The sequence below is a fragment of the Chroicocephalus ridibundus genome, chromosome Z, assembly GCF_963924245.1.
Source record: "Chroicocephalus ridibundus chromosome Z, bChrRid1.1, whole genome shotgun sequence".
Lineage (NCBI taxonomy): Eukaryota > Metazoa > Chordata > Aves > Charadriiformes > Laridae > Chroicocephalus > Chroicocephalus ridibundus.
This window is the reverse complement of record NC_086316.1, coordinates 55,832,366-55,859,192: the sequence shown is the minus strand read 5'-3', so window position 1 is coordinate 55,859,192 and position 26,827 is coordinate 55,832,366. Positions and strand designations below refer to the sequence as shown.

The following is a 26,827-nucleotide window of genomic DNA, read 5'->3' as shown; positions in this document are numbered from 1 at the left end:
GTTGGTTTTTCCAACAGAAACAAATGTAAAGATTTAGAGGAAGTTCTGTGTAATAGATTCTAAATCCCTAGTATTTCTGTACAGGCTGTGAGTTAAATATCTAAAACTAACCAGATGAAAGTATTGTGCTTGCTAGGCCCTTATTTTTGTTAAAATGGGTGTTTAGTGGCTTGCTCTGCTTGGGTCTACTAACTAAAATTAGGCTGATACACTCCTGTTTATAGAACATACAACTGTGCCAGTATACATCTTTGAACACTTCACGTGTAATAAATGACTTCAGATATAAAACGACCATTTATCTTTCTCCTGCATCAGCAGAGCAGGATGCAAGAAGCTGTCCTTCTAGCTTTGTTAATGTTGTAGCAGTTCACACTTTTGTGGGAAGCTTGTAAACAGGGGGATAGAGTTGGTATGTTAGAGTTTTCCTCACATATTCAATAACACTTTTGGGTTGCGGAGTATGTGGAAAGAAATAGCATCAGTGAAATGTTTATCATAGAATGGTTCGGGTTGGAAGGGACCTTAAAGATCACCTAGTTCCAACCCCCCTGCCATGGGACACCAACTACTAGACCAGGCTGCTCAAAGCCTCATCCAGCCTGGCCTTGAACGCTTCCAGGGAAGGGACATCCACAACTTCTCTGGGCATCCTGTTCCACTGCCTCACCACCTTCATAGTAAAGAATTTCTTCCTAATATTTAATCTAAATCTGCCCTCTTTCAGTTTAAAACTGTTACTCCTCACCCTGTCATTACACTCCCTGATAAAGAGAACCATTAGCTAGGTAGCCTTTGTGAATATTAAAATAGAAGTGGGCTTGCTTTCTAATAAGAAAAGAAGCTACTTAAACTGCAAAAAGATAAATGTGATTGCTTGCACTCTTAATGTTAACTCCTTTTGTCCTCATCTGTAAGGCACAAAATGAGATCAGTCTAGAAATCAATTTGTAGGAATTTTATAGCTGCTGTGCATGCAGACTGTTATTCCAGGTTCTAAGGTGTAATAGCAGCATTCTCGTGAATAAATGTCACAAGAGTGTTATAGTATAAATACTGTCATTATGTTCTGTGAAAGCAATATAGAAAGAAAATTGTGCATTAATGAGCTTCTAAAACGTTTTTTAGCCTGCTGCTAAAATGCTTGAGGCACACAAGTGCTTTAAGATTGGTCTCCAAATCTGCATTAATGGTGCAGATTACCAGGATTGTACTGTCACAAGACACTTCTTCTCTGTTTGTCTAAGGTAGTTAAGATGGGCCTAAGCCAAGCAGCAAAAGACTGTGTAGTTCATGAGAACAATCAATAAGATTCTGCAAGGCTTTTTAGTTATCTGTTTGATGTTAGATAATTTTATTTGCCAATATCTGGGTAGAACTGATGTTTTTAGATTTGTTGTACCAGCTTCTACCATTTGAGCAAGTAAGCTAAGAACAACAGTAAGTTGCCATCAATTGTAGTCCTAGTGGTGGATGACAAGCTTTGCCAAGTGATTTCGTGATTATTTTCAGCCAAAAGAGAGATTACGCTTTTGCCTTTTGGTTCCCTTCCAGGGACTGGAGAAGCGTGCTCTTTTTGGTACAGAGTTTGCTGCTACAACTCTGAAGAAAAATTGGCATTGGTAAAGTCAGGGAGAGCATCTGTTAGGAAAGTAAGCGGAAACTTTTACAAAAAGAAAAGTGTGGCTTGTTCAATTTAACTGAAGGCTGAAGAATTACAGTTGTCATCTAACTGATTTGTATGCACATATTTCTCTGTCCTCACCTCCCAGTGGTGGAGAGTATCAGAAGCGGGAATTTTTATCTAAGCTGAAAGCTATTATTGGTTCGAGAGCAAGAAGGTACAAACTGTCCTTAAATATATTTAGGTAGGAATAGTGTTTCTGAACACTGGAGCAAGGAAGGGTAACTTTCCATTAGGTTTTTGTGTCACAGCTCTCAACTACTTTCATGAAAGGAAATGAAGACTTGGTGCCTCTGACATCTTCATCTGGATTTCATGACCCCAGGGCTTTTCTCCATTCCCAGGAGGAGAGATGCTAATGGGTACATCTCATCTTATCATAGAATCATAGGGTTGGAAGTGACCTCTGGAGGTCAACTAGTCCAACCCCCCTGCCAGACCAGGGTCACCTTAGAGCAGGTTACACAGGATTGTGTCCAGGCGGGTTTTGAATGTCTCCAGAGATGGAGACTCCACCGCCTCCCTGAGCAGCCTGTTCCAGTGCTCTGCCACTCTCAGGGTAAAGAAGTTCCTCCTCATGTTTCGGTGGAACTTCCTATGGTCAAGTTTGTGCCCGTGACCTCTTGTCCTGTCACTGGGCACCACTGAAAACAGCCTGGCCCCATCCTCCTGATACCCACCCTTTGAGTATTTATAAGTGTTGATAAGATTCCCCCTCAGTTATCTTTTTTCCAGACTGAAGAGACCCAAATCCCTCAGCCTTTCTTCATAAGAGAGGTGCTCCAGTCCCCTAATCATCTTGGTAGCCCTTTGCTGCACCCTCTCCAGCAGTTCCCTGTCCCTCTTGAACCGGGGAGCCCAGAACTGGACACAGTACTCCAGGTGCGGCCTCACCAGGGCAGAGTAGCGGGGGAGGATGATCTCCCGCCACCTGCTTGCCACACTCTTCTTGGTGCACCCCAGGATGCCATTGGCCTTTTTGGCCACAAGGGCACATTGCTGCCTCAAGGTCATCCTGTTGTCCACCAGGACTCCCAGGTCTCTTTCCACAGAGCTGCTCTCCAGCAGGTCAGCCCCCAACCTGGACTGGTGCATGGGGTTATTCCTCCCCAGGTGCAGCACCCTACGCTTGCCCTTGTTGAATTTCATAAGGTTCCTCTTTGCCCTGATTTCCAACCTGTCCAGGTCTCGCTGTATGGTGGCACAGCCTTCCGGTGTGTCAGCCACCCCCCCAGCTTTGTGTCATTGGCGATCTAGCTGAGGGTGCACTCTGTCCCCTCATCCAGGTCATTGATGAATATGTTGAAGAGGACTGGACCCAGTACTGAGCCCTGGGGAGCACCACTCGTCACTGACCTCCAACTAGACTCTGTGCCCCTAATCACAACCCTCTGAGCTCTGTCTTTCAACCAGTTGTCTATCCACCTTACTGTCCATTCATCAAGCCCACTCTTCCTAAGCTTCCCTATGCAAAATCTTTTCAGCAAACTCTAGAGGTGGATTTTCTGCACAATTTCTGGCAACTTTTTCTTGAGGAGATATAAAATAGATTTCCTGATTATCGTTGTTTTAATACAATGTCCATGCATTCAGTAGAAACTAAGCAAATGGATTGTACCAAATACTCTGTATAGAATATTTCATCCTAGTTAATTTGACATTGTAGGAGCCTGCTTGAGATACTTTTTTTCATCTTAAGCATCAGTCACCATTTGACTGACTTGAAACTACTTCTCTATTCTGTAATGACTCCTTTCTGGGCAAATGAAGTATTTTATTTAAATGTCCTGGGTTTGAAAGAGTGAGATTACGAATGACAGAGTGGCAGGGGTTCTGCATAAACTCCCTTTAAAAGCACCATTGTGTAATGCATTGTCAAATATGGACTAATTTTTGAACCTCCCTCTTCAAGGGAAACATGTTGTTGCTCTTAAGGAAATGTAGTTATTCACAGATATGTCACAATATAACAAACATTCCTTCTAGCAATGAGATGTAATTTCTTTTTTTTTTTTTCTTTGTCTCCAGCCCAGTGTGTTAATTGTAAGCTACAAGGAGCTATCAAAAGCAGCTTCTCAGTTTGGACCTTATAAACAAGCAGAATGGCGGCCGGACAGCACCATGATTGCTGTTTCAGTAAGTAGGGTTTTTTCTTCTTACTATGGTTAAACTATTTTATGTTACCAATTTCTCTGCTTATACAAACTTGGAGATTGTATATACATTTAATTGCTATTTATCTTGTGAAAATATATAATAGTACCAAGGTTTTTTTGGAGGATAGAAGCTTCCTTTAGTGGTTTTCATTATTACTTTTTTCCCCCTGAAGAATGAACTGCAGTTCTTTGTATTAAAATAATGTTTGGGTATATTTTGTAGGGCTGATCCAGCATCTTATTACTTTAGTAATCTGGTCCCAAAGAATAAGGGAATTTAAAGACATGTGAATGAAAGAAATAATTGAGGAGTTAGGTGACATAAGCATATTTAGCTTGATAAATGGGATTTATAGATGTTTCTGAAAGGTGGGTCTTAACAAGATGAAACTGTGGCTTTATTAAGGTGCAGTGTCTTTTGGTGTTTAAAAAAAATTGCACGACGCTGGTAACACAGAAACAAGGGCAGTGATAGGTGATACACAGACCCTTAAGAGTCTTAAAGATAAAGATGAGATCTTGTCTCACATGGAAATAAAATCTTGTTTCACAGCTGGTGCTGTGCTCACAGCAGTAAAGTAGACTATTTCAGCAGCAGCATTTAAAAATTACTGTGCACATTTAGTAGAGTGGAGTTTACAGGAGTTAGAATACGTGATGATACTCTTGGTGACCTTAGGTCAGGCCTTACGTTAGGACCAGGTCTTAAATTGGGGAAGTTTCTCTTTCTAACTTCTAAAATCAGGGCTATTGTATTTAAAATGTTTTTGTGAGGAGGTGCTGAAGAAAAGAAAGAAATCATGAAACTTTCCCATTAGAAGTTCATTATGTGGAATTACAAACTGAATGACAGCTGCTGTATTTGTTGGTACACTGACTTCATCTCCTAATATAAACCATCTTTTGTGCTTAAAATGATGCCTGTAATGCTTTGTAGTTTTTAAACCAAGCAGATACTGTTATCTTAGTGGAAAATACCAGATGGTTTATGGAATAGTTCCTGTCTGTATCAATATCATTGTGACTCTAAATCAGCTAAACTTCCTGTGCTCCCATTTTCTTGTGTGTAATGCAGGGGTAGACTTTTCTGAGAAGTTGGTTTAGCATGTTTAAATCACCTAAAAGGATTTCATGGAATTAATGCAGTAAAGTATTTCTGTTAGTGTCAGATTATATTTTCAGTTAACAAATGCAAATAGTTACCAGCAAAGGCAGGAAGGAGAGTTCTGTAACATTTACTAAGAATAAAAAAGAATTCTTCAATTTTATAATACAGCATATAATTACAAGTAAACTATCCAAACACATTCTAATTATATCTTTATGCAGTAGTTCAAAAGAGATTTAGATTGTTATATTGGATTACTTTGCATATTATGTTTTTTCTGTGATGTTAGGATCCATTTGCTCAAGAGACCTTATGGTTTAGCTGACAGTGAGGCTGGCTTTAATTTCTGCCACTTCAGTTACTGTACTTTCAAGTTTTTCTGCAGCTAAATGGATAGTGTTCCTTTTGGCAAATAATGTCATAATCCAAATGCCCATAAAGTCTCAGTTTGTAAACTTAAGTTTTACAAATAAAAAGTCAAAATGGTCAAACAGTTTATAAAATGAGTGTAATGAGATTTCTAGTAGTCTTTGTCTCTTATGCTTGTATTGTGTCTCCTAGGTGTATATATACAAATAATATGGTCAAGCATGTTTGTTATGCTGGTTTTAACACCAGTTCTGTTTTGCAAGCTTTTTAGTAAGCTTTTGGAATATATATGAAGTTTAATTTGAAACAGTTAAGGAGTCCTACTGAAAGACCACATTTACAAATATTGGTCTTTTTGTTATAGAGAGAGAGGGTGGAAAGGCAGCTTTGGGGGTGGTTAATGAAGAAGGTGTTCCTGCTGATGCATGATACTTTTATGCCCAAGTAAAACTGTGAACTTCTTTCCAAGAGAATGAACATTTTCTCCCTTCTTTGTGCCTTTTTCTTAAGAAACGAAATAACAAGTACAAGTGAAGGAGCAATAATAGCAAAGCCAGTTATTAATTAAGAAAATAGTAGTTTGTACTACTAGTTTTGGTGAACTGAATTAACTTCTGAAGTCCCGCACAATAGCTAAAAATACTAGTTTGAAAGCTGAGTTAAGTTTCTCACCTGTTACTACCTGTGCTCTTGAGTTTCTTGATTGTAGTAGTTTTATGCAATAATAAAATTATGTTGCACTTTTTTTTAAGAAGGCGAGCAAAAGACTTAGTATGCACTTATTAGTCAAGTGGTACATTCACTTTCTTTTGTGTTTTTTTTTAAAACTGATATAATGATGGGGAGGGTAGTGTGGATTTAATGTCCACTAGAGTAGTGTTATATAGTGTTTTTTGTTTCTGACTCACAGAGTGTTCAGAGCATATCTATGAAAACAAATCACTTTGCAGCACATGCTTTGAGTTAATTATTACTTCTACGGAAGGCAAACTTTTGTCTGGCATATAAGGTTTTATAAAATACCTCAAATAGATTTAATGGTATGCAGTTAAACGAATTTAAGCAGTTCTCACACTGTCATCATTCTCACCAATTCTAACTTCTTTTTCTACTGGTATCTTCTATTGCTAGACAGCAAAAGTTGGCACATTTTTCTAAACTGATCTTTTTTCCCTGATATTTTGTAGTTTCTTCTCTTCATTGCTGCATTTGTAATTTTTCCAGTATTATTGGGAAATATATTGTTGTCTGGATTAGGGCACACACCCAAGGTAGTTAAACAAACCCCTGAATTGGGTCAAGATGTTTCAATACAGAGAAATATACAAGGCATTTCAGTCCTTCCTCTGCTACGGGCAGTCCTCTGATATAGACTGCTCTTCAATGTACATTCCCATAGCTAATGCAGCGCTTTATTAAACCTCGTAGTATATGAGAAACTGTGTAGTGAAGTCCCTTGTAAGGTACTGCATGTTTATACTTTTGACTGACAGACATGAGAATGATCAGGGAAGGGTGACAGTGATGGTTCCTTTACTAAGTTTCATTGCAACACAGGCATTTCTAAAGCAATGTAGAAACCTATGTGAAAGAATATGATCAATTTGCAGGAAACGAACGGTTGAATGCTTCTGTGTTTCATCCAGCTCTTCATGGAATTTGAGGTTCTATTTAGAAATGAACCTGTAACAATAGCAACTTTCTGCTATGAATAGTGCTTAGTAGGGCCCTTTGTACCTTAATATCAGTATAAAGATACTTCACAGTATTGTTTTACTTTTCCTTCCAGGATAAGATAACTTAAGGTTAAATATTTAATGATGTAATGGAAAGAACCTGTAAAGATGGTAGAAATGAGCACGTTTCCTTACCACATAATACCTGAACATGATATTACTGCACATAGAAGAGCTTCCATTTGTTTTCAGCCTGCCTCAAGTTCACTGTTATGGTTTGAATTTTATTCTTGCATGAGAAAGATACTCTCTTTGAATAAGAATAAATGTATTTCCTGGACTTTGAAGCCGAAACACAAATTTCTTTCATGATAAAGGAAAATGATTGGGGAAAAACGTGGCATCTGTGAACTGATGAATTAAGCTAACAAGAGTGTTACTTTTTCCTTTATTCAAAGAAAAGGAAGCCAGCCTTGCAAAGCAACTTGAAACCATTCATTTCAGTGCTTCTTGTCTCCGGTAATAAAGCTTTGGGTACATGCCCAGCCCATATTAAAATGTTTGGATGGAAACGCTGTTTAACCAAACTATGTTTGCTGATTTGCCTGAAGGATAAATTTGTGCTTTAAACAAATCATACTACTTTGGACAACTAACCTTATTGGTTGTCTGCCTCTCCTGTGCTTATATCAACGCTAGGTCAGCTTCTAGTCATGACTGGAACATGTGGTAACTAAAAGACTTGTATTTGTTCTCTCAGTAGCATCATAGTTTGAAGTCAGTCTCCCAGGATGACAGAATATGAGTAGAGATTGAATTGTGGTAGAGTTTTTTTCAGATACCAGAAGATTTTGAAAAGATGTTGTGGTATCTAAAGATACTGTGTGACAGGAGGATTTTTTGAAAGCTACCTGGATGACCAACACTAAGAGGCAGTGCTTAGCTTCTTTGCATTCCATAGCGTCCATATGTGTTCAAACACACGGAGGTCTTGCTCTGAAGGCTTGCTACCTTCTACTCCTTACCTGATGCTTTCTGCATTAATTCTCTTTGTTGGTAGGAATTAGGTGCCCAGGTTCTAAATATCTGATGTAGCTGTCTGGTTTAATGTATTTATATGAATTGGAGGAAAATTTCTGCTGGACACATAGATCAACAGTGGTGTTTTTCCATTTTTCTACCTACAGAGTGATCTATTTAGTGGGCTTTAAGGGCTAGTATGAATTTTATCTGGAATTAATTTCAATGCACAGTTTTTTGATATATCTAGAACTTGGTATGAGTGTATGTTTGTGCTCAATACATGAGACATAGGTAGAAATCACAAGAGTCTGTATAGATTTTGCTCATGCAGAGGCTAGATGTATATCTTACCAGCGTTTCTCTTTCAGACTGCAAATGGATACATCTTATTTTTTGAAATCCCATCAGCAAGAGACAAGTATCTTTATGAGCCAATGTATCCCAAGTAAGTATTTTAAACTTTCTTTGCATTCCCAGTGTGGAAAAATAAGTCCTAAGCAGATTTTAAGATAAAAAGTATTTCTTTCCAAAGTATGTTTTAAAACTTAGTGAGTATATGAAGCACCATTCCTAAGAGTTACAGTCAGTTCAGAGGAGAAGTTGGTCTAATTCGTTTGCTGTGTGCTGGTAAGGTTCCTTAGGTCCATCTTGTAAACTCTCAAAATCTTACATATCAGGATTACAGTTGCCTAATTTTATAATTTGAGGTAATCTGTTGAATTCATGGTACGTAACAAGCTTTAATAATCCCTTTTGAGTAACTCAGTTGAGTAAGTCATGTTCCTTAGGAACTGTTAGGGTGTAATTTTTAATAGATCCCTCTCCGCCCCCCAAATTTGTAATAACTTCAAGATTTTTGAAACAAATGGGGAATAAGTTATCAATGTTTTTTGAAAGAATATGAACCATTTTTAGTAAGAATATACATGTATTTTAGTCGCAGTGTGTTATGTTGTCATTATCATTCTGTTATTCACAATAAGGAATATAAGATATGTTTTATGTGTTAAAATATTACTGTATGTTGTGTGTATTTCTGGTTGACTCAGTTGACTTCTAATAGGATTTGTCAAAATTGGCAAATTGTTTAGGGCAAATTAAAACCTCAAGGTCTGTACTTTTATGTGTCCGTGTGTGTTTAGATATGCAGAATCTGTAATCATTGATCGGATCCAGTTAGTCCAAAGAAATAATTGATTTCTCATTGGCTAGAAACTCCTTTTTTTAATATATCTTTCTATATAAACTCATCATATGATAGTGCCAGTCAACTTAATTTTATTTTTTTTCATTATTCATAAAATGAGTTAAACTTGATTGGTAGGTGTCTCCAAATGGAGATCTGTCAGAAGTATTGGATAGGCTATGACATCATGTAAGAGGAAAACATTTTGATGTTTTTAAACCATCACTGTTTAACCATGAACATTAAAAAAAAAAATAAAAATCAGGTCTTCACAAGCATTTAAATTTTAAATCTCTGTTCCTTTACAAATGCTTATAGGAAGAAATGACTTGGCAAGTAGTAGATGATTTCAAAGTGAATTCTTGCTTCACTGAGTGGAAAATTTTGTGTGTGTTACTACTATAATGCATCTTTTGGCCTCTGAAATAGCCCTCAAAGGTCTGGAATTAAATGGGATTTATTATTGCAACTTGTCTATTTTTCAAAAACTTAAGAGTAATGTAGACAAGTTATATTACTTGCCTTTTATGAGACCTGAGTGGCATTTTTCAAACTGACTTTTCACATCTGACTTACTGTCATCAGGAAAAAAAAAAAAAAGAAGCAGGCGACCTGTTGAAATAAATAGAGGGGTAGTATATCTTCAGCTGCACATAAAACAAAAGACTAAATAGTAGTTTATGATATGTTGTTCTATTTGGAAAGTTCTTTTTTTTAATTGTCAAAATCTGAAAATATGTAGAAATAGGTAAAAATATGCAGTAAGAGCTAAAAAAGAAGCTTTGAAAAGTTTATTTAGACATGCCACATGTAGGAGGGCATGAAAATATATGTTAAGCAGTCAATGACTAACCACTCCTACATTATATAAATAATTGGTAATTGATTTGTGTTGTCAACCTGAAAGTGTGTGTTTTTGTGAAAAAGTCTTTCCATTAGCTGTGTGTCGAATGGTCAGGATTTCAAGACATATTTGTATAGCCCAAAAGGGAATAATGGTGATTCTGTGTATGAATAAGACAAGGTGTTTGTCCTTAGAGTGTTTATGCACAATCTCCTAAGACTAATGCCTGTGCTTAATGTTAAGAAGATGAATGATCTCACTGAATTTACTGGGATTACTAGTTTGTCTATATCTAGCCCTCAGTTTTGAAAACCTACATAAAATTACTCCTGTTCTGGTTGTATTAGATCAAAAGAAAGACACAAGCATTTGTGTGTGAATTATGCCTGCTGTGATTCACGACAAATTATTCTATAAGCTATTATAATAGGATGAGCTGGCAATGTGTGCTCACAGCCCAGAAAGCCAACTGTATCCTCAGCTACATCAGAAGAAGTGTGGCCAGCAGGTTGAGGGAGGTGATTCTGCCCCTCTACTCTGCTCTGGTGAGACCCCACCTGGAGTACTGCATCGAGCTCTGGGGCCCTCAGCGGGAAAGACCTGGACCTGTTGGAGTGAGTCCAGAGGAGGCCACGAAGATGGTCAGAGGGCTGGAGCATCTCTGCTATGAGGACAGGCTGAGAGAGTTGGGGTTGGTCAGCCTGGAGAAGAGAAGGCTCCAGAGGGACCTTATAGCAGCCTTCCAGTAGCTAAAGGGGGCCTACAGGAAGGATGGGGAGGGACTCTTTATCAGGGAGTGTAGCAATAGGACAAGGGGTAACAGTTTTAAACTGAAAGAGGTAGGTTTAGGTTAGATATTAGGAAGAAATTCTTCACTATGATGGTGGTGAGACACTGGAACAGGTTGCCTATAGAGGCTGTGGATGCCCCATCCCTGGAAGTGTTCAAGGCCAGGCTGGATGGGGCTTTGAGCAGCCTGGTCTAGTGGTTGGTGTCCCTGCCCATGGCAGGGGGCTTGGAACTAGATGATCTTCAAGGTCCCTTCCAACTCCAGCTGTTCTGTGTTTCTATGAATATTTTTTGCTGCAGATAGAGTGCACTGTCTGTAGGCAGTTTCACTAATTTCCTTTATAGATTAAATACTAAAAAAACCCAACCAAACAAAAAAAACCTTAACCCAAAATGAACAAACAGACAAACTCAACCAGAACCCTAGAATTGAAACTTTTAACTTTCTTCTAGCATACATACATTTTCCAAATGCATTATTTTACTGAAATGCTTGAATCTCATTTCTACTGGACTGAACAATACCAAATTAATTTTGTTAACTCTAAAGCCATTAAAAATTGGTGAAAGGCCTCATATGTGACTTGCCTTGCTTGAAAGGGAAAGTCTTACTGTTTTCCCCCACTATAACAGTGTGTTCTTGGCTCTTTCCTCTGTATTGGCAGCAGTGATTATGCAGCTGTGCCTTAAGTAAAGTCGGCTTGCTGACCTGATGGGGAAACTAAACCAGCCCATCTCCCTTCTTTACCCCTCCCCATTCCCTTCCCCGGCTTCCAGTAGCTGAGCTTGCAAGTTGGCATATAATAAAAGGCTGGCATTAGAAGATGGTGACCTTGAAGTAGCACTGAGTAGCAGCACTGGGAAGTTCAGAAACATGGAGTAATTGCTCCATGATACTTGTATGATAATTCTCATATTCATGATAAAGCAATTGCTTGTAACATTTTAACTCTCATGCGAATATTAATTACGACTTGTCCAGCTCTGTCTTAGGTGGTTATTTGCCCATGTTAGGTAAACTGAATGGGAGGGTTGTGATTTTTTGCAGAGAGTATAAAGATGTAAGTCTGTCCTTCTATTAGTGGTGTGATAGAACAGCTGCTGGATACAAGGCAGTAAAAACAGTGAAGTGGATGGAGAACAGGTTCAAGTGTAGGTCTCCACACTTTTCATAGTTGAAGTAAAGGTTTTTTTGTGTACCACTCTTCTCTTTGGACGCCTCCACAACATCCAGAAAGTTAGGAGGTATTGTAGAATATCATCAGTTGTGGTTTTGATCTGTTTGGGGTTTTTTGAGCCAGTGAGCACCTTTCTGTCAGCACTCCGAAAAGTTCAGTCTTATTCTACTTTTTAAAATTATGAATAATTCTTAGTGTTGAGGAACTGCCTATATCTACAAACTTTTTGTAAGCAGAATGGACGTGTTCTCTAGTATCCTTCCTTTAAATAATAATGGCCAGTTCTAACAAACATAAAATTTCAATGTAGTCACTACAAAAATAAAGGAAAACTCTCTTAATACAACTTCAGTTTGAACAGAATTCTTAAGCAGCGCAGGTCAGCATAATGAGTTGGATGTGCACTGGCAGAATACACCAGTAACATCCTCAGCTGCGCCAAAATCCTGGTGCAAGATTTTCTAGTTTAGTTAATATCCTGAAGCTGAACTTGTGGCTATGTGTGATCCCATACAAGTGAAAACATTGAGAAAGGCTGTGTTTAAATTCTCCTGTCAGCTTAGCTCTCATTTAAATGAAATGTGTGTATTTTACCATAAGTGAAAAAACAAAATCAGAAAAGTGGGTGATAGTTATATGATAGACAGCTACTTTCTTGACCTTAGTTGTTTTTGCAGTCTTCCAGATCGGGATACTGGTAGCTGCAGTAGTTTCAGCTTTGTGTGGTGGTGGTGTTATTTAAATAACGGCTTTAAGATTTGCTTGATAATGGTTTAGCCTTTTTTGAAGAAAAGGACTAAAAAAAGCTGCTGAAAATGAAAATCACTCCTCACTCATCCGTATGGGAGAGAGTTCTTTGTGCAGAAAAGTACAGTTTGTAGCTGTTATTACGCAGAGTTTTTACTATATATGGCTGTTGAGCAAGATGATCCAGAAGAGTTTGCCTGCATTTGATCTGTTAACAGAACTATCCTAGCATACAGTTATTGTGCAAACTGTAATTACACTTGCAACAGTTTTTTGCTGGTACAGGTTGAATGAAATGCCTCAAGGTTAAAAAAAAAAAAAACCAAACCAAAAAAACCCCACAACAAACCCAACAAACCAACCAACCAAAACTGCATGGGAAGTGACAGAAACACTTTTGCTGTTTATAACTCAATAAGCATTGCAGTATATCTAATCACAGTACAGTTGGGTTTTTTTAGGGCCAAGTCTCTCTCTTCTCTCCCAATCTAATCAACACAGGTTTAGTAGAAGAGCTAAAGTGTGAGCTGAGGCTGGGCTCTCAACATGTTTGAATGCAAAAGTCTCTGCTTCCCCTTATGTTTTAGTAGTGTTAAATAACCAGATTTTGGAAAGCAAGGTTGAGCGAACTCCCCCTTCCTGCTGCTATTGTTTCTTTAAAAACAGACGGAATCAGAGTCTAGGAAAATTGATGTCCTGTTTAAAAATGCCCATTTGGCATGACTTCCTCCTTTTCATACCAACCTGCTGTAATGGTCTTTATATTCTGAAATTCAGCGTTTTAATGAAAGTGCTGGAATTCAAGATTATCAATGCTTGTGGCTGGAGCCCACAAAACCTTTTAAGTTTGCTCTATCAATGTCTGAGGGCATAGCTCTTACAAAATTGAGAATATATGAATACTTTAAAATGGTTGAGTGGGAATTTTTTTTTAACACTGGATATTTTACATCTTCAGAGGCTTAATCAGTTTAAAATATGCTTATGCAGATATGGTAAGGGTTAAGGAACTAACCTGTTCAGCATTATGCACTTGTTATGTAAAATCTATTATTAGATTAATGTGATAAAACAAGTGCACATATCATAAGCGCAGCATTCTGTAATGAATTCTGAGTATATTTTTATATAAAAAAGGAAGCATTTAAAATTTTTGCTGAGTCAATTGATAGTTTTTTGTCAAATCGTAATATTTGAGCAATGTTATCAATTGCAGTCGTTCTATAGAAGGAAATATTTCTGTCTCTTGGTATTTGGCTAGGAATTGCTAGTCTGTTCTTGGAGTGAACAGGCATTCATGCTCAATGAAAAGCTAAAGTATCCTACTTAATTTGTTTGACTAAAACAGGAAAAAAAGCAGTAATTGTGTGGAGTTTTTTGGTGTTTTGTTTTGTTGTTGTTGTGGATTTTGTGGGGTTTTTTTTATTGTGTTTTGTCTTGTTTTGTTTTAAATTGAGCCAGAATAGTCTGCAGCTTCATTCCAGCTCTTAGAGACTTTGCTCCAGTTCAGAGCAGACTTGGAAGAGAATCAGCATTGGCCATTAGCCCAAATTCTGGGATACTTTCCTACAGTGAACAAAAGTACAAAGTCCCGCGTCGGTTCATTCGGTCTAATTTTACCACCGTATTATGGAAGTCATTACAAGATAAAACATGAAAAAATGAATGTATGGTAAGATAATAGAATGGTAAAATAAAATTAATCTCCACCTGCGTTACATTTAAGAAAGGTGGCCGTGCATACAAGCAGATTTGTTACTTTGTAAGCTGTGGCAAGGTGCAGTAATTTATTTTTTTTTGGAGGAGTTCCCAAAGGAATTTGTACAGATATACCTTTGTTTCACAGTGAGGAGATGTGTAACACCATCACAATAGAGGCTTCCCTGTACTGAACTGTTAGTTTATTTCTATTCAGAGTTTTGGCAAGGAGAGTGACAATATTTGTTGCTTGAAGAGACAATGTGCAGTGACTTAATGCTGAGGATATTTTTGCCTTTAAAAAAACCAAAACCTAAAAAACTTTACATGGCAAATAAACTAAACATGGTAATTGGAGACTCTTTTGCCTCAAATTTCTTCATGCCCTCAAGTGGAGCCTGCATTGGGAGGTGCAAAGAGCAGGGCCAGTAGTATGAATGTTGTGTAAATTTAGAATGAGACCTCAGTGCTGTAGATTTTTAAGTATCTGAAAATGCTTTAAGAATTTACGTTGTTTTCTAAGCAATATGAGCATGTGAACAGGCTAGCATTTATATCCTGGTTTACAATGCTGTATTGTTGCTTATACATCTCTGGATATTTGCTGTATTCGTGTGTCAGTCTTTCTGGCACTTTTCAAAGCTTTTGCCTTTTCTATAGAAAGATGGTTTATAGGTGCCATAAATTACCTCATCAATGGGGATTTTTTTCCGGATTCAGCGGATTTAAGATTAGTGTGTACAAAGGTTTTGAACTCTAAACTCTGCAAGGGTAACTGATGAGATGTATAGTTAATTAACTTACTAAATAATTTCTGTTTGGAATTAAGCTTGTCCTAAACTTTAATGGTGTGGTTTTTCCCTGTAAATTGTTTTTGGCATTGGTTGGAAAATGTATTTTTAAAACTGGATTAGTTGTAGAATTTTTATTAACCATTGTGGCACTTGCTAGCCCTTGATGTGGTTCAGGAGGTTTAAAATGTTCATCAAGAAACCTTTGCAACTGCAATAATAATACGGTAAACCATTTAGCTTTTTTACATGATTAGTTGATTAATATACTATCTAGTTATTTCTCTTCTCAAACTACAGAAACCTGTTATTACTCAATTGAGTAGAAAAGGCTGTACTAAGAATTACTTTTCTGAACCCGTATTCATTCTTTGTAGTTGTTTCTGTAGACCCTTCCTAAATTCTTGTTTGTCCAGCTCTTGCCATTCTGTGTGTGTGTAGCTCTGTATCCAGCCAGACATATTTCATGTTCATCTGGGGGCTGCCTGCAGTGTGTGGTGGAGAGATGCAGGTTTAGGGGTAAGAAGATGCTAGTTCTATGGAAATCAAAGCTCACAGTGTAACTTGCTTTACTTGTTTGAGAACTGTTCCTAAAAAGCATGGTGGGCAGTGAATTGTTAGTGAAGAATCACACATTTAGAGGTGATGATGCAGGCTCTTTGAATCAGGTATAAAAAAAATTAATTCCTCAGCTGTACAGACAATTTGCTAACAGATGTCTTCACAAGAAAAATTTAAAAACAGTTAATAAACATTATGTAATTGTGCTAATGCAACAACGATAGCTGTTAGTTTTTTTGCTTTTGTGCCTTCAAGGAGAGCAACTCAGTTCTTGGGGATGTAAATTCATTTAGAAACATTGTTTGCCCTGTTTTTCCCACATGTCTAATGCTCTTAATAGGTGAAACATAAAGGTGTTGTGCTTTCGTTGTTGGGGTTTTTTTTTTCCCAAAAAGTACTGCTGAAGAAACTGTTTTCTTAGCAACAATTAAAATTATCATCACCCCAAAGCAGAATAAAAATATTTTACCTTGTTTGTATCAATTATTTGTTCTAAAGATATTTACTGATGAACAAGTCTGGAATCTTTATTATTTTTTTCAGTAAAATGTCTCCATTACTTCCCAAGCAGCTATGATTTGACTGGTGGGAATGCATGCTATTGACTTGTTCACTGTTTGTTTTTTTTTTTTTTTTAATTGATGCACCATCTGCCATTAGCCACACTAATTTATTTTTTGAAGCATAATGTTTGTTGACTGTGAGAGCATCTCTGAACGTTTCTAAACTATTATCTAGCCATAACAGCTACCTATACTACTATGATTACCCCAGATCATAAGGTGGAAACTTAAACTATAATCTAATGCTGTTTCTACCTCTGAAATAGAATTCTCCAGTAATAAGCAGAAAACAGTGAACATTATTTTGTAAAACTGGAGACTTACTTGGAACAGAGAAAAAAGATGATGTGTTACACCTTAATTGCAAATAATAAAGAAGTCCTTAGGTACATCCTTTCAGATTCTGCAGTAATTAACTTCCTAAATATTTCTTAGTTACTTCTGCTAGCAGTGACTGAGTCTGGTAATGATATTTCTGAGTGAGTTTCATCCATGGACCATGCTGTATCACTTAACTGCTCTTCATGTAGTGGAGGACATAAGAGCAGCAGTGTGCTGCTGGAGAAGTAGGTGTTTGGTGTCCTGTTTCCTGCCTGAACCTCCCCCCAACCCAGATAACAAACTCAAGTTCATCCTCCTGGGTCAGGGGAGACTAGCTGACTATGCTTTTGCATGGTGCTGCCTCTTCTTGAATTTAGGATGCTTAAGCTTTGTTCTTTTGTTGGGCTTTTTTTTGCAGGGGGGAGGGTTTAAATACACTTCTCCATTTTCTCATTGTTGCATCTTGCATCATAGTTTGAGCTTACAGTTTTTTCTTCTAACAGAACCAAAGTGTTACTTCTAGAGCCAGTTCTTCCCCTGTGAGAAGACCAAATGAATACAAAAACTTACGATTTCATGCTAAGAATTTCAGCAATTCACTTATTTATAGGCTTCTCTTTCATTTTGGGGAAGTCAGGTTAGAACTGAACAGCATAATGTTAAAGTAAGGAAAGTTTAGAGAATAGGAGTTTGGAGAAAGAGGGCAAGCCCTTAAGGTAGACTTGTATTCACCGTTCCTTTTTACCCTTATTTAAAAGGTTATTAATGAGATACAGTTACAGTGGCTTTCAACATCTGACAGACATTTTGGTACACTGTATAGTGCTCTTTTTTCTGTGAACAAGCATATAATTGATGACATGCTAAATAGGGAACAGAGAATGAACCTGGTGATTTAAAAAATACACCTTGATCTTCAGTTCAAGACTGAAACTTCCCCATAAACCTTGTGTTGTACCTCTAAAAAAAAGCAGATAGGCATTCCTAATCTTTCCATGTTTGGGATTTTCTTGGATTGCAGATGTAGTTGGAGATTTTTCTCAGTTCTGAGTGTTAAGAGACTTTAGTCACAGGCTTAGTTACATTAACAAATACTGTGTGAATAGAAGAGGTTATATTTGTTTTGAAATGTAGCTGGTTGGTCACTGGAATGTGTCCATTTCTCTCAGTTCTTGTGCAAAACTGAGTTACTTAAACTTGGATACAACGGGTAGCAGATGCTGATGTGGCAACCCAGACCAAACATTCTTTCCTGCTTCCGTCAGCAGTGCACATTCTTCGTTTAAAGGTCAAAGTAGCTTAACTAGGAAGGCTGACTCATGCAGATGTGGACTATATGAACGCAGTGTACTTTCGATTGTGCCCCCTTTGCACCTCTAGTAAAGGTTTCTTTTGAATCGATGAATTTGATGTAATCACAGGCAATGAATTAAAATACTGGCATTTTGAAGTTTCAGTCATGATGATAGTGTCTCAGTGGAAAAACATATACTCTGCAGATGATAACCAATTTGCCGAAACTAGCTCGTGAAACTGAAAATATTCAAATATTATTGCAAACTGTTTTATCAAAAGTGTTTAAAGAAAAAGAAGCCAGCCCATATGGAGACTTGAAATTTCTCTCCCAGCAAAAGATGTGTTTTAAACCATATTTTTCCCATTTTGGCTTAATAGTTTGTGCTGTGCAGAAACAGTGTTTATGCTTGGTTATGTACCTCAGTCGGTTACAACAGGAATGGTATATAGGTTTGTAACAGTAACGTTTATGCATTACACAACCCTTTTCTCTCGATTTCAGTTGACTGCTTTCAAGATTCAGTTGTAGCTCTGATTCTTGATGACTAAGAATCATTTTATCTTGCTTGGGAGTATGCTATCTGGACCTGTATGTCCACATGGGGTGAAAAGCATGTCTCCAAATGCCTGGGATTTCGTAACTGTTTCTCCAATTCCAAGGATGCTGCACTGCAGACAGCAATATAGAGATTTGAAGGAATTAATCCTGTATGATATATATATATATATTTTTTTTTATCTGTGAAATCCCTGACTCTAAAACATACCAGGCCAAATCAGGTGGATTTGGCTTCGTGAACTTAAAGAAATGCAGTCTCATTTACTGTTCAAAAAAAACCCATAACAACCCCACAATGCTAGTATTAACTAGTTGCCTCTTTTTTTTTTTTTTTAATTTTATTTCAGGCTTCCTGTATGTCCATGATTGCTAGCTTACATGAAGAGTTATTCTCTCCCAAGACAGCTGTATTTTGTAATTAATTTTAATTTGAAGTGTGAAACAAACATTTTAATGATTTAATGTTTATACAAGTTACCATCTGTGGGTGGGAGATTAGCTGACCTTACAGGAATTTTTCTCATTTTTCACTATAATCCTTCATGGTCACTATGGTTTTGTTTTGGAAAGATGTTCCTACTTCCTTCTGCTAACTCCAGAATGTCAAAGGTTGCCTTGGTCTTACCTCAGCCAGCATGTGTCTTTGTCCGTGCTGCATAAGAAAAGGCATAATATCCATCAAAGAACTACAGATACGAATTTGTATTTTGCTATAAAATGATAATGGAATTAAAGCACTTGATATCAGCTGAGATAGGCAGGAAAGATTAAGACAGGCTACACGGCTATTGTAATGTTCATTCTCTGTTCTTTGTCTTATTTTGCTTACACATCTAGGGTGATATGACTGACTAACCTTTTTGCAGTGAAATTGTGTCCTAGATATTAATTGCTTCTTGTGGCAGGTTGCATGTGACTGTACCTGGTACGCATATGTGTGCGCGCGTGTGTGTGTGTGTGTATATATATACACACACACACATGTATGTGTGTATATATATAAAAAAAAAAAAATATATATATATATATATGGGGAGGAAGAAAGCCCGTGGTAATATAAATCAGTAACTCTTACCTCTTTTGAGGGACAGCTTGTTTCAATTGTAGTATTTCTCTTCTACTTTAGAGGAAGCCCGCATCTGAAGGGAACTCCACATTATAAGGAAGAACAATGTGCTCCTTCATTAAATCTAGAAATGAAGAAAGTGCTGGACCTGCAAGCCTCTATCACAAGGTATGCTCACTAATCATGTGGTAAGTATTTTTCTGTATATAGCAGTTACTTTTTAAAAAGTAAAGGGGAAACTACGTGGAAAAAAACCTTCTAGTAAGTTTTTAGACTTATTAATAGTGAGGACTAATAGTAATAGTAAGTCTAAGGAGATGAAAAAAATAAATTGCTGTTTCAGAATTCTTTCTGTGCTTGGCTATATTGATGTTTTTAGCATGTAGAAGTATATAGCATATGTATGTTCAGTATTACATTATATTACTATAAATGTGTTTGTCCTTGGGCTCAAAGTATGGATTAGAGATTTCATGGAGATACAGGTACATAACAGCAAAACTATACGTAGCATTTCAACATTTCTCCAGCAGCCCACAGATGGCCCCTATTTGTCCTGGAAAAACTTTTTGTTTATCTCTTCCTTTTTTTTTGTGGTGATTGGCTTCCCTATAAATAAGCTTTGAACATGCTAAATGAGCGTACATGAAAAGTTGGTGAAACTGTATAGCGTTGGGGTGTGGTGGAAAAGTAAAAAAGTGCAATTTGGGAAGAGGCCCCATAGGAGAAAATAGATATAGGAAGAAATCCAGTATATAACTGCAAAAAGCTTCTCTGGGAAGCTGCAGATTGTTATCTGCATGGAAATAGATTAACAGTTTTCAGAATTTTGGAGATGTTTGGGGAAGGATTTAGGAGAAGTCCTAATTTCTGCTGAGACCATGGGTTAGAAAATGTTGTGGATTATTTAACAGTGTAGGTAATATTGATAGTTTTCTAGGATAGATGAATAATTTATTTTTGTCAGGAATGTCTTATGTTTAGTCAAAAACATTAAAATAACCATCAGCAGTTCATATACAAGTTAAATAATTACTCTAACAATACAGACCTGTTCATGAACTCTCATTCCTGGAAGAAAAATAGACATCTAACATATTTTGTCAGCTTGGTACCTTTACTGTCTAGAAGATTTAGGCACTCTACTTTGTAACTTATTTGATGTAACTTCTCAACCTAGTTGCTTATACAAGAGGCAGTAATACAGTGCTTGTTACATTAATTGATTTTTCTGTGACGTTTATTTGAGATGCAGTTTTTTGGAGAATGACAAATATGTTTTTTAGTTTGCAGTCCATGTTAGAGGATCTACTTGTTGCTACTGCTGATGGATTTCTCCATCTTGTTCACTGGGATGGTATGACCAATGGAAGGAAGGCCATCAACCTGTGTACAGTTCCATTTTCTGTGGACCTGCAGTCTTCTCGAGGTAGATTTTGTATTATTTTATTGCTTATGATAGTTAACTATTGGCAAAATACCATCTAATATAAAATATTATGTCTGTTCTCAAGCAGAGATGAGAAAAATGTGCCTCTTGTAAATGTGAACAAAATAGCCTGTTTAAATTAGTTTTTTCTGTGAAGTAATAAGTAAACAACTGGAAAGTTGGCTGGCTTGCAATATCACTGTGGTGACATATTTTCAAATTACTGGTATTTTCTCAGCAGGTTCATTTTTGGGCTTTGAAGATGTTTACATCAGAGATATGGAATACTGTGCCACACTTGATGGTTTTGCTGTTGTTTTTAATGATGGCAGAGTTGGTTTCATTACACCAATGTCAAGTAGATTCACTGCTGAGGTATATTTCCTTTAGTATTTCTAGCATCCACTGTACAATAAATGTGTTTTCCTTGGTCTCTGCGTTTCAGTGAGCTTTCTACTTTAAATTCTGTTTAGCTGTGAAGAAATTAAAATTTAGCAACTGCTTAAGAGATAACATAAGAACAAGCTGTATTTTGTACCATAATTTGAACTAGGTTGTTTTAGGGCTGGTACCTGTCTGTGGGAGAGCATAATTGACAGTAGATTTAATTTTTGTTAATTGCTTCAAAGTGTCGTTATAGTTTTGAGTTGCTCTTACTGGCTCTGTGACTAACTTCCTGTTGCTAATTATAATTGGTTTATAAGAAGTAGTTTCTCCTATGGCAAAGTATCATAGGCCCTATTTCTAGCTTTCAGCCATAATCAAGTCTAATTCTTCTCGTAGTGACAAGCATACTTCAGAATTTGTTTTAAAGGAATCTTTTCCAAGTTAGGTGTTTCCTTACCTGTAATTCAGCCTACAAACTGTGCTGCATTTTGTCGTTAGATCTCTTTATTTTAATTACAGAAAACACAGAAGGATTTGTGTAGTCTGTTCCATACTCCTTCACACACTTACAATGATTGTGATTTCAGCTGTTGCAGATGGGTTTTGTCTTCATCCTTCGTACCATCTACTGATTTTTATGCAGTATCAGGGATATTCTTGCCTTATAGGTACTGATTTGCTTTGGTTATTCAGGGTTCTGATAAACAGTTTCCTTACATACTGGAATCTTTCTGTCACTTTTATTATGAACAATGAAACCAGTTTTACATATGCGTGATTTTGTTTATCTGAGCCATATTAGTTAATCTTGACATTTCCAATAGAAATTTCATGAGGTGGTGAAGGCCAACTGGCAGATCTGTAATATAGTATACATGGGTAGAAGCTGACTATCATGAATAAAAGCAATGTTTAATCAAAAACTCTGTGAATTCCTTTCTTTACAGCAGCTCCATGGTGTTTGGGCACAAGATGTGATTGATGGAACTTGTGTGGCAGTAAATAACAAATACAGGCTAATGGCATTTGGATGTGCCAAGTAAGTTTTGTATGGCTGGTTCAATGAGGCGGGGAAGTTATTTCATTATAAAGCTTAAATACTAGTTTCTTCTTAGCGAGTTGTGTTGCAAGAGCTGTAAAGATGAAAATGGTCAGTCTTCATAGAGATGGTATAATCTGCATTATCAAGAAGGTGGGAGGGAAGAGGAAAGAAATGGTTGCCTGCTTGAACTGCCGTTGAAACTGATGCTCGCTGTTTAGCTCTGGAAAAAAATTAAAAGCCTGGACCAGCAGCAGGGATTGGAAAGTGGTGCTGTCCCGGTTAATCTCAAAGCAAGATTATAAAGTCAGTTTTAAGCAGCTAATTGTAATGTTATTGGACAAGAATCAGCACTTTGCACCCAACTGAGAAAACGCTCTGTGAAGTGTTGATTTGGTCAGGAGAAATGTTGCCTGTTCCAGTAACTGTGAATCTTTATAAATTAAATTAAATGTTGCAAAAGTGCTTTTAGTTGTGGTGTTTTGCTTACTACTCCTTTAAGACAGTTCCTCCTGTATAATACTGCTCTAGCTGGTCTAGAATGCAGCATTTTTTTTCATTATTATTATATTTTATTTGTTATTTAGAGCATTTCAAAAGATCTGGGTGGACTGTCTTCTTAAGAAATAGTATTTTTGGTTGTAGTTACAATGCAGTGTGTAGGTGTTTGTCTCTGAAACAGGAATAGTTACTATAATTCATTGATCTTGGCATGCATTACTACACTCCTGATGAAACTTCAGTACTGAGTGAAAACTGATTTTCCTCATGGATTGTCTTGCAGTTCAAAGCCATAAATATATGTGGATTGTGTGTGCATGTGTATTTTCAGAAAACTAAATAGTCTTAGTACATTGGTTATTATAGGGCTAGTGTTTTGGGTCCTCTGCTGTCTTCTGAAGAGTACCTTATAGATTGTTTCATAAAATTCTTTGAGTGTTACTTGACACAATGTTTCCGTTCTAGATAAATTTGGTATTGGTGAGAAAAAAGCAGCTTTATTAACCTCTCGAAACTGATGAGGAATCTAAATGATCTGTAATCTAAAGCATGTGTAATCTCTTACAGCGGCTCCGTTCAGGTTTATACCATAGATACCACCACTGGCGCCATGCAGTTTTCTCATAAATTGGAACTGACACCAAAACAATATCCTGGTGAGCTACTTTTATTGCTAGAATTTTCCAGCTGTTTTTAGGGTATTAAAGAATATTTTTATCCTTGGCTAGTTAACGCTGTTTGTTGTTTGCATTGTCAGTGATGTGATTAGTATTTACTCTTGTATGTTTGTAGTGATTTACTCTTGGTTATTTGCTCTTTATCTGTGTGCTTTTTAACTGACTTTTGGCTGTGTTTCATACATGAGAGTTTTTGGTGTGTGTTTGTGAGTATTTTGGGGGGTTTTTTGTTAGCTAAAACTGAATCTGAATTAGCAGTTAACAGACAGTGCTGCTTCTGGTTGTTCCTTTTTAAATGCTGCAGATCTTGGTAGTTCCCATGTGTATTCTTGAGGTTAGTTTTCCATTACTCACCTAAGAAAATGAGAGATTATTGTCAAAACTGATAATGAATATAAAAGAGGTATAAATAAACTTGAAACACCTGACGTGTAGGGTACAGAAAAAAACTAAGTAATCCAGCACCCTGCCTCAACTGCAGTGAACAAAACCCTGGTGAAATTCTTCATGTAGTAGTGGTGAGTATTATGGGCTTGAGAGTGAGGAATATACAAAGTGGGTAAATTGCATCCTCAACTGAAAAGTGTGTGCCTATTAGGTTTCAACAGAAAAAACAAATCTGTAAATAAGAGTTTTACAGTTGTGCGGTGTGCCAAAGGAAGATGTTTCAAGCATGACTATAAAATCTTCTTTTGTCCTAAAAATCATTTAGCCAGAATTGCAGTTCTATGGTTGCGTCATAGCACAGTGTATTTCTGTCCTGTTTTTATGTATTCTTAGTTTCCTATGAAACTAAACATGTATTGGAAAGAAAACATGAATTCTTCATTTGCTGCTTACTCATTTTGATATGGTTACTTTGATGAATGCAGCAAAGAAGATTTAATTGAAAAATCAAATATTTATTTCCATGTATTTTTGTTTCTACTCTTACAGTGAAAACAGTTGAAGGACATTCGATGTTTTTCACATGGTATTTTATTGTCTGTTTTAAAACAGATATTTGGAATAAAACAGGACCTGTTAAACTAATCAGATGGTCACCTGATAGCTGTGTTGTGATGGTGACCTGGGAATGTGGAGGCTTGTCGTTATGGAGTGTTTTTGGTGCTCAACTAATCTGTACTTTAGGAGGTGATTTTGCGTGAGTATCTTTAATGAAAATGTGAAATGTTTTGCTAGAAACTTATTTTTCTAATTAACAGCATTCAATTAGAAACTAATTCACTGAATTAGCTTTTTAAAATCTTTTTTCGTTATAATTCCTTAAATATTGGAATCATTGAGTAATATTTAGGAGGGAATACTTGAATATAAATGAAAATCTATTACTTTATTTTTGTAATGGTCTTTTTGGCCATTAAAGCAAATTATCATAAGGGCAGGCTTTTGCAGGCAAATATTAAAATTCCCTCAGTGCCAGTATATATTAGCTGAAAATATGCTAACATCCAGAAATCACAATTCAAACAGTTTATGCTAGATATCTGACAATTGCATTGCCTTTTATGCAGTGTCATGGATCAAAGAGGCTTTATAGTTTGAGTTGAAGTTCAATATAGAACCATGTGACAATGCAAAGATAGGAAGATAATTCCTTATTTTGATGAAGTTGTTTCCAAACTCAAACTTGTTCTGTTCTGTTTTTAAGGTATCAGTCTGATGGTGCCAAAAAGGACCCTCTAAAGATCAATTCTATGGTAAATACGCATGTAAAAATACTGTAATAGGAAGGCTGTTAATTTTTTAAATTATTTTTAGTAAAACAGCTTTTCAGAAAATGAGACTGGCTTTCTTTAGATTTATTACTTTTAAAGAGTAAGGTGCCTTTGCCACACTTAACACCAGTGTTGTATTTAAAGAGGAGGGAAAAAGGGACAGCTTATGATTATTTTTTTTTCTGCCATGTATATGCCTGATCATGAAGCATGCATGACATGCCTTTTCTTGGCTTTGCTTTTAATATGAAGAATGAACACTTTTGGGTTTCCTGAATGTCTGTCTCTCTCTCTCTTTTTTTTTTTTTTTTTTTTTTTTTTTTAAATCTGGCACTTTATTTCAGAGAACAATGTGAAAATCAAAACAACACTAATTGTAAACTTAATTATTTCCCTAAAATTACTAGCTTACCTTTGGCTGTTGGAGTAGCTTAACTCAGAGTATGAACTCAAGAGAAACATAACCGATGTTTTAATACAAACAAATGAACACAAAATCCTTCTAGTCTGTCAAATCAGTAGGTGTTGATAAATGCCAAACGCAGTCTTCAAGGCCTGTTGTACAAACCATGATGACTTTTGTACAATACTCCTAAAACATTTGATTTTATTTATGTATAGCCTAGTTGCTGTGAAGATTGACAGCTGTAAACGTGCATCCCAAGTGGATGTGCATATATGCAAGGACAGTACAATGTCCTTTTAAAAAAAACCCAAAGACTGAAATTCTGATACCATTGAATTTAATGAACAATTAGTATAATTTTGGGGATCGGGATTTTGTCATACCTGATTATGTTTGTGGATTCTTTGTTAGTTGCTTTAAACTGCAAATCAAGCAGTCTTCATTACATGTATGATATCTTGCGTAGTTACTTTTTATTTAATCAACATTTTTTATGTAAAAAAGGAAAGAATTTAAGCTAGATTCTTATTATTCCTTGTGGATTTTACTGCTATGGGTTACTGTGGTTTCTATGATAATATGTTTTGGAACACCAAACTGTGGTTTGGTTTTTTTTTTACCAGGCTTAAGTCTATCATAAGATCAGTTACAGTAAGTTTATGTGATTCGTGTTTTCTGTGAATATATAGTGTTGGATTTGGGTTTTTATTATTACTATTCTTTTACATTCAGACCTGGGGATCAGAAGGGTATCACCTGTGGGTTATTGATGGGAATTCTTCTTCAAACGTGAAGTCTGAAAGAGATGCAAATAACGAAGCTCGCCAATTTGGTATTCTGCAGTTTCATTTCATCAAGAGTGCGCTCACTGTTAATCCTTGTATGGTAAGTATTTTTGTTGATAAATATATCCTTATTTTAGGCCATATTTCCAGTTTTCAGGTGACCTCTGAATTATTCTCCTAACAGGTTTTAAGTCTGTTTTGCAGCCATTAGATTGCTCTTCCTTTTTTATCATAGAGCCTTTAAACTTTGAAAATATTGGTATGCGTTAC

The 26,827-nt window shown here is 36.6% G+C and overlaps 1 protein-coding gene across 5 annotated transcripts in view; it reads left to right on the top strand.

The window, feature by feature from the left end:
• The window catches only part of RIC1 (RIC1 homolog, RAB6A GEF complex partner 1), a 51,317-nt gene that overhangs the window by 8,219 nt on the left and 16,271 nt on the right, over positions 1-26,827 (top strand). For 3 of the 5 annotated variants that reach the window (XM_063321440.1, XM_063321437.1, XM_063321441.1), the window contains exons 2-11: positions 3,713-3,820; positions 8,385-8,461; positions 19,676-19,783; positions 20,902-21,044; positions 21,283-21,419; positions 22,379-22,470; positions 23,539-23,627; positions 24,648-24,792; positions 25,300-25,348; positions 26,505-26,657. In XM_063321440.1, the coding sequence (XP_063177510.1) occupies positions 3,713-3,820; positions 8,385-8,461; positions 19,676-19,783; positions 20,902-21,044; positions 21,283-21,419; positions 22,379-22,470; positions 23,539-23,627; positions 24,648-24,792; positions 25,300-25,348; positions 26,505-26,657 (1,101 nt within the window). The remainder of the gene's footprint in view (positions 1-3,712; positions 3,821-8,384; positions 8,462-19,675; positions 19,784-20,901; positions 21,045-21,282; positions 21,420-22,378; positions 22,471-23,538; positions 23,628-24,647; positions 24,793-25,299; positions 25,349-26,504; positions 26,658-26,827) is intronic. The other 2 variants (XM_063321438.1, XM_063321439.1) reach the window with 2 other exon arrangements.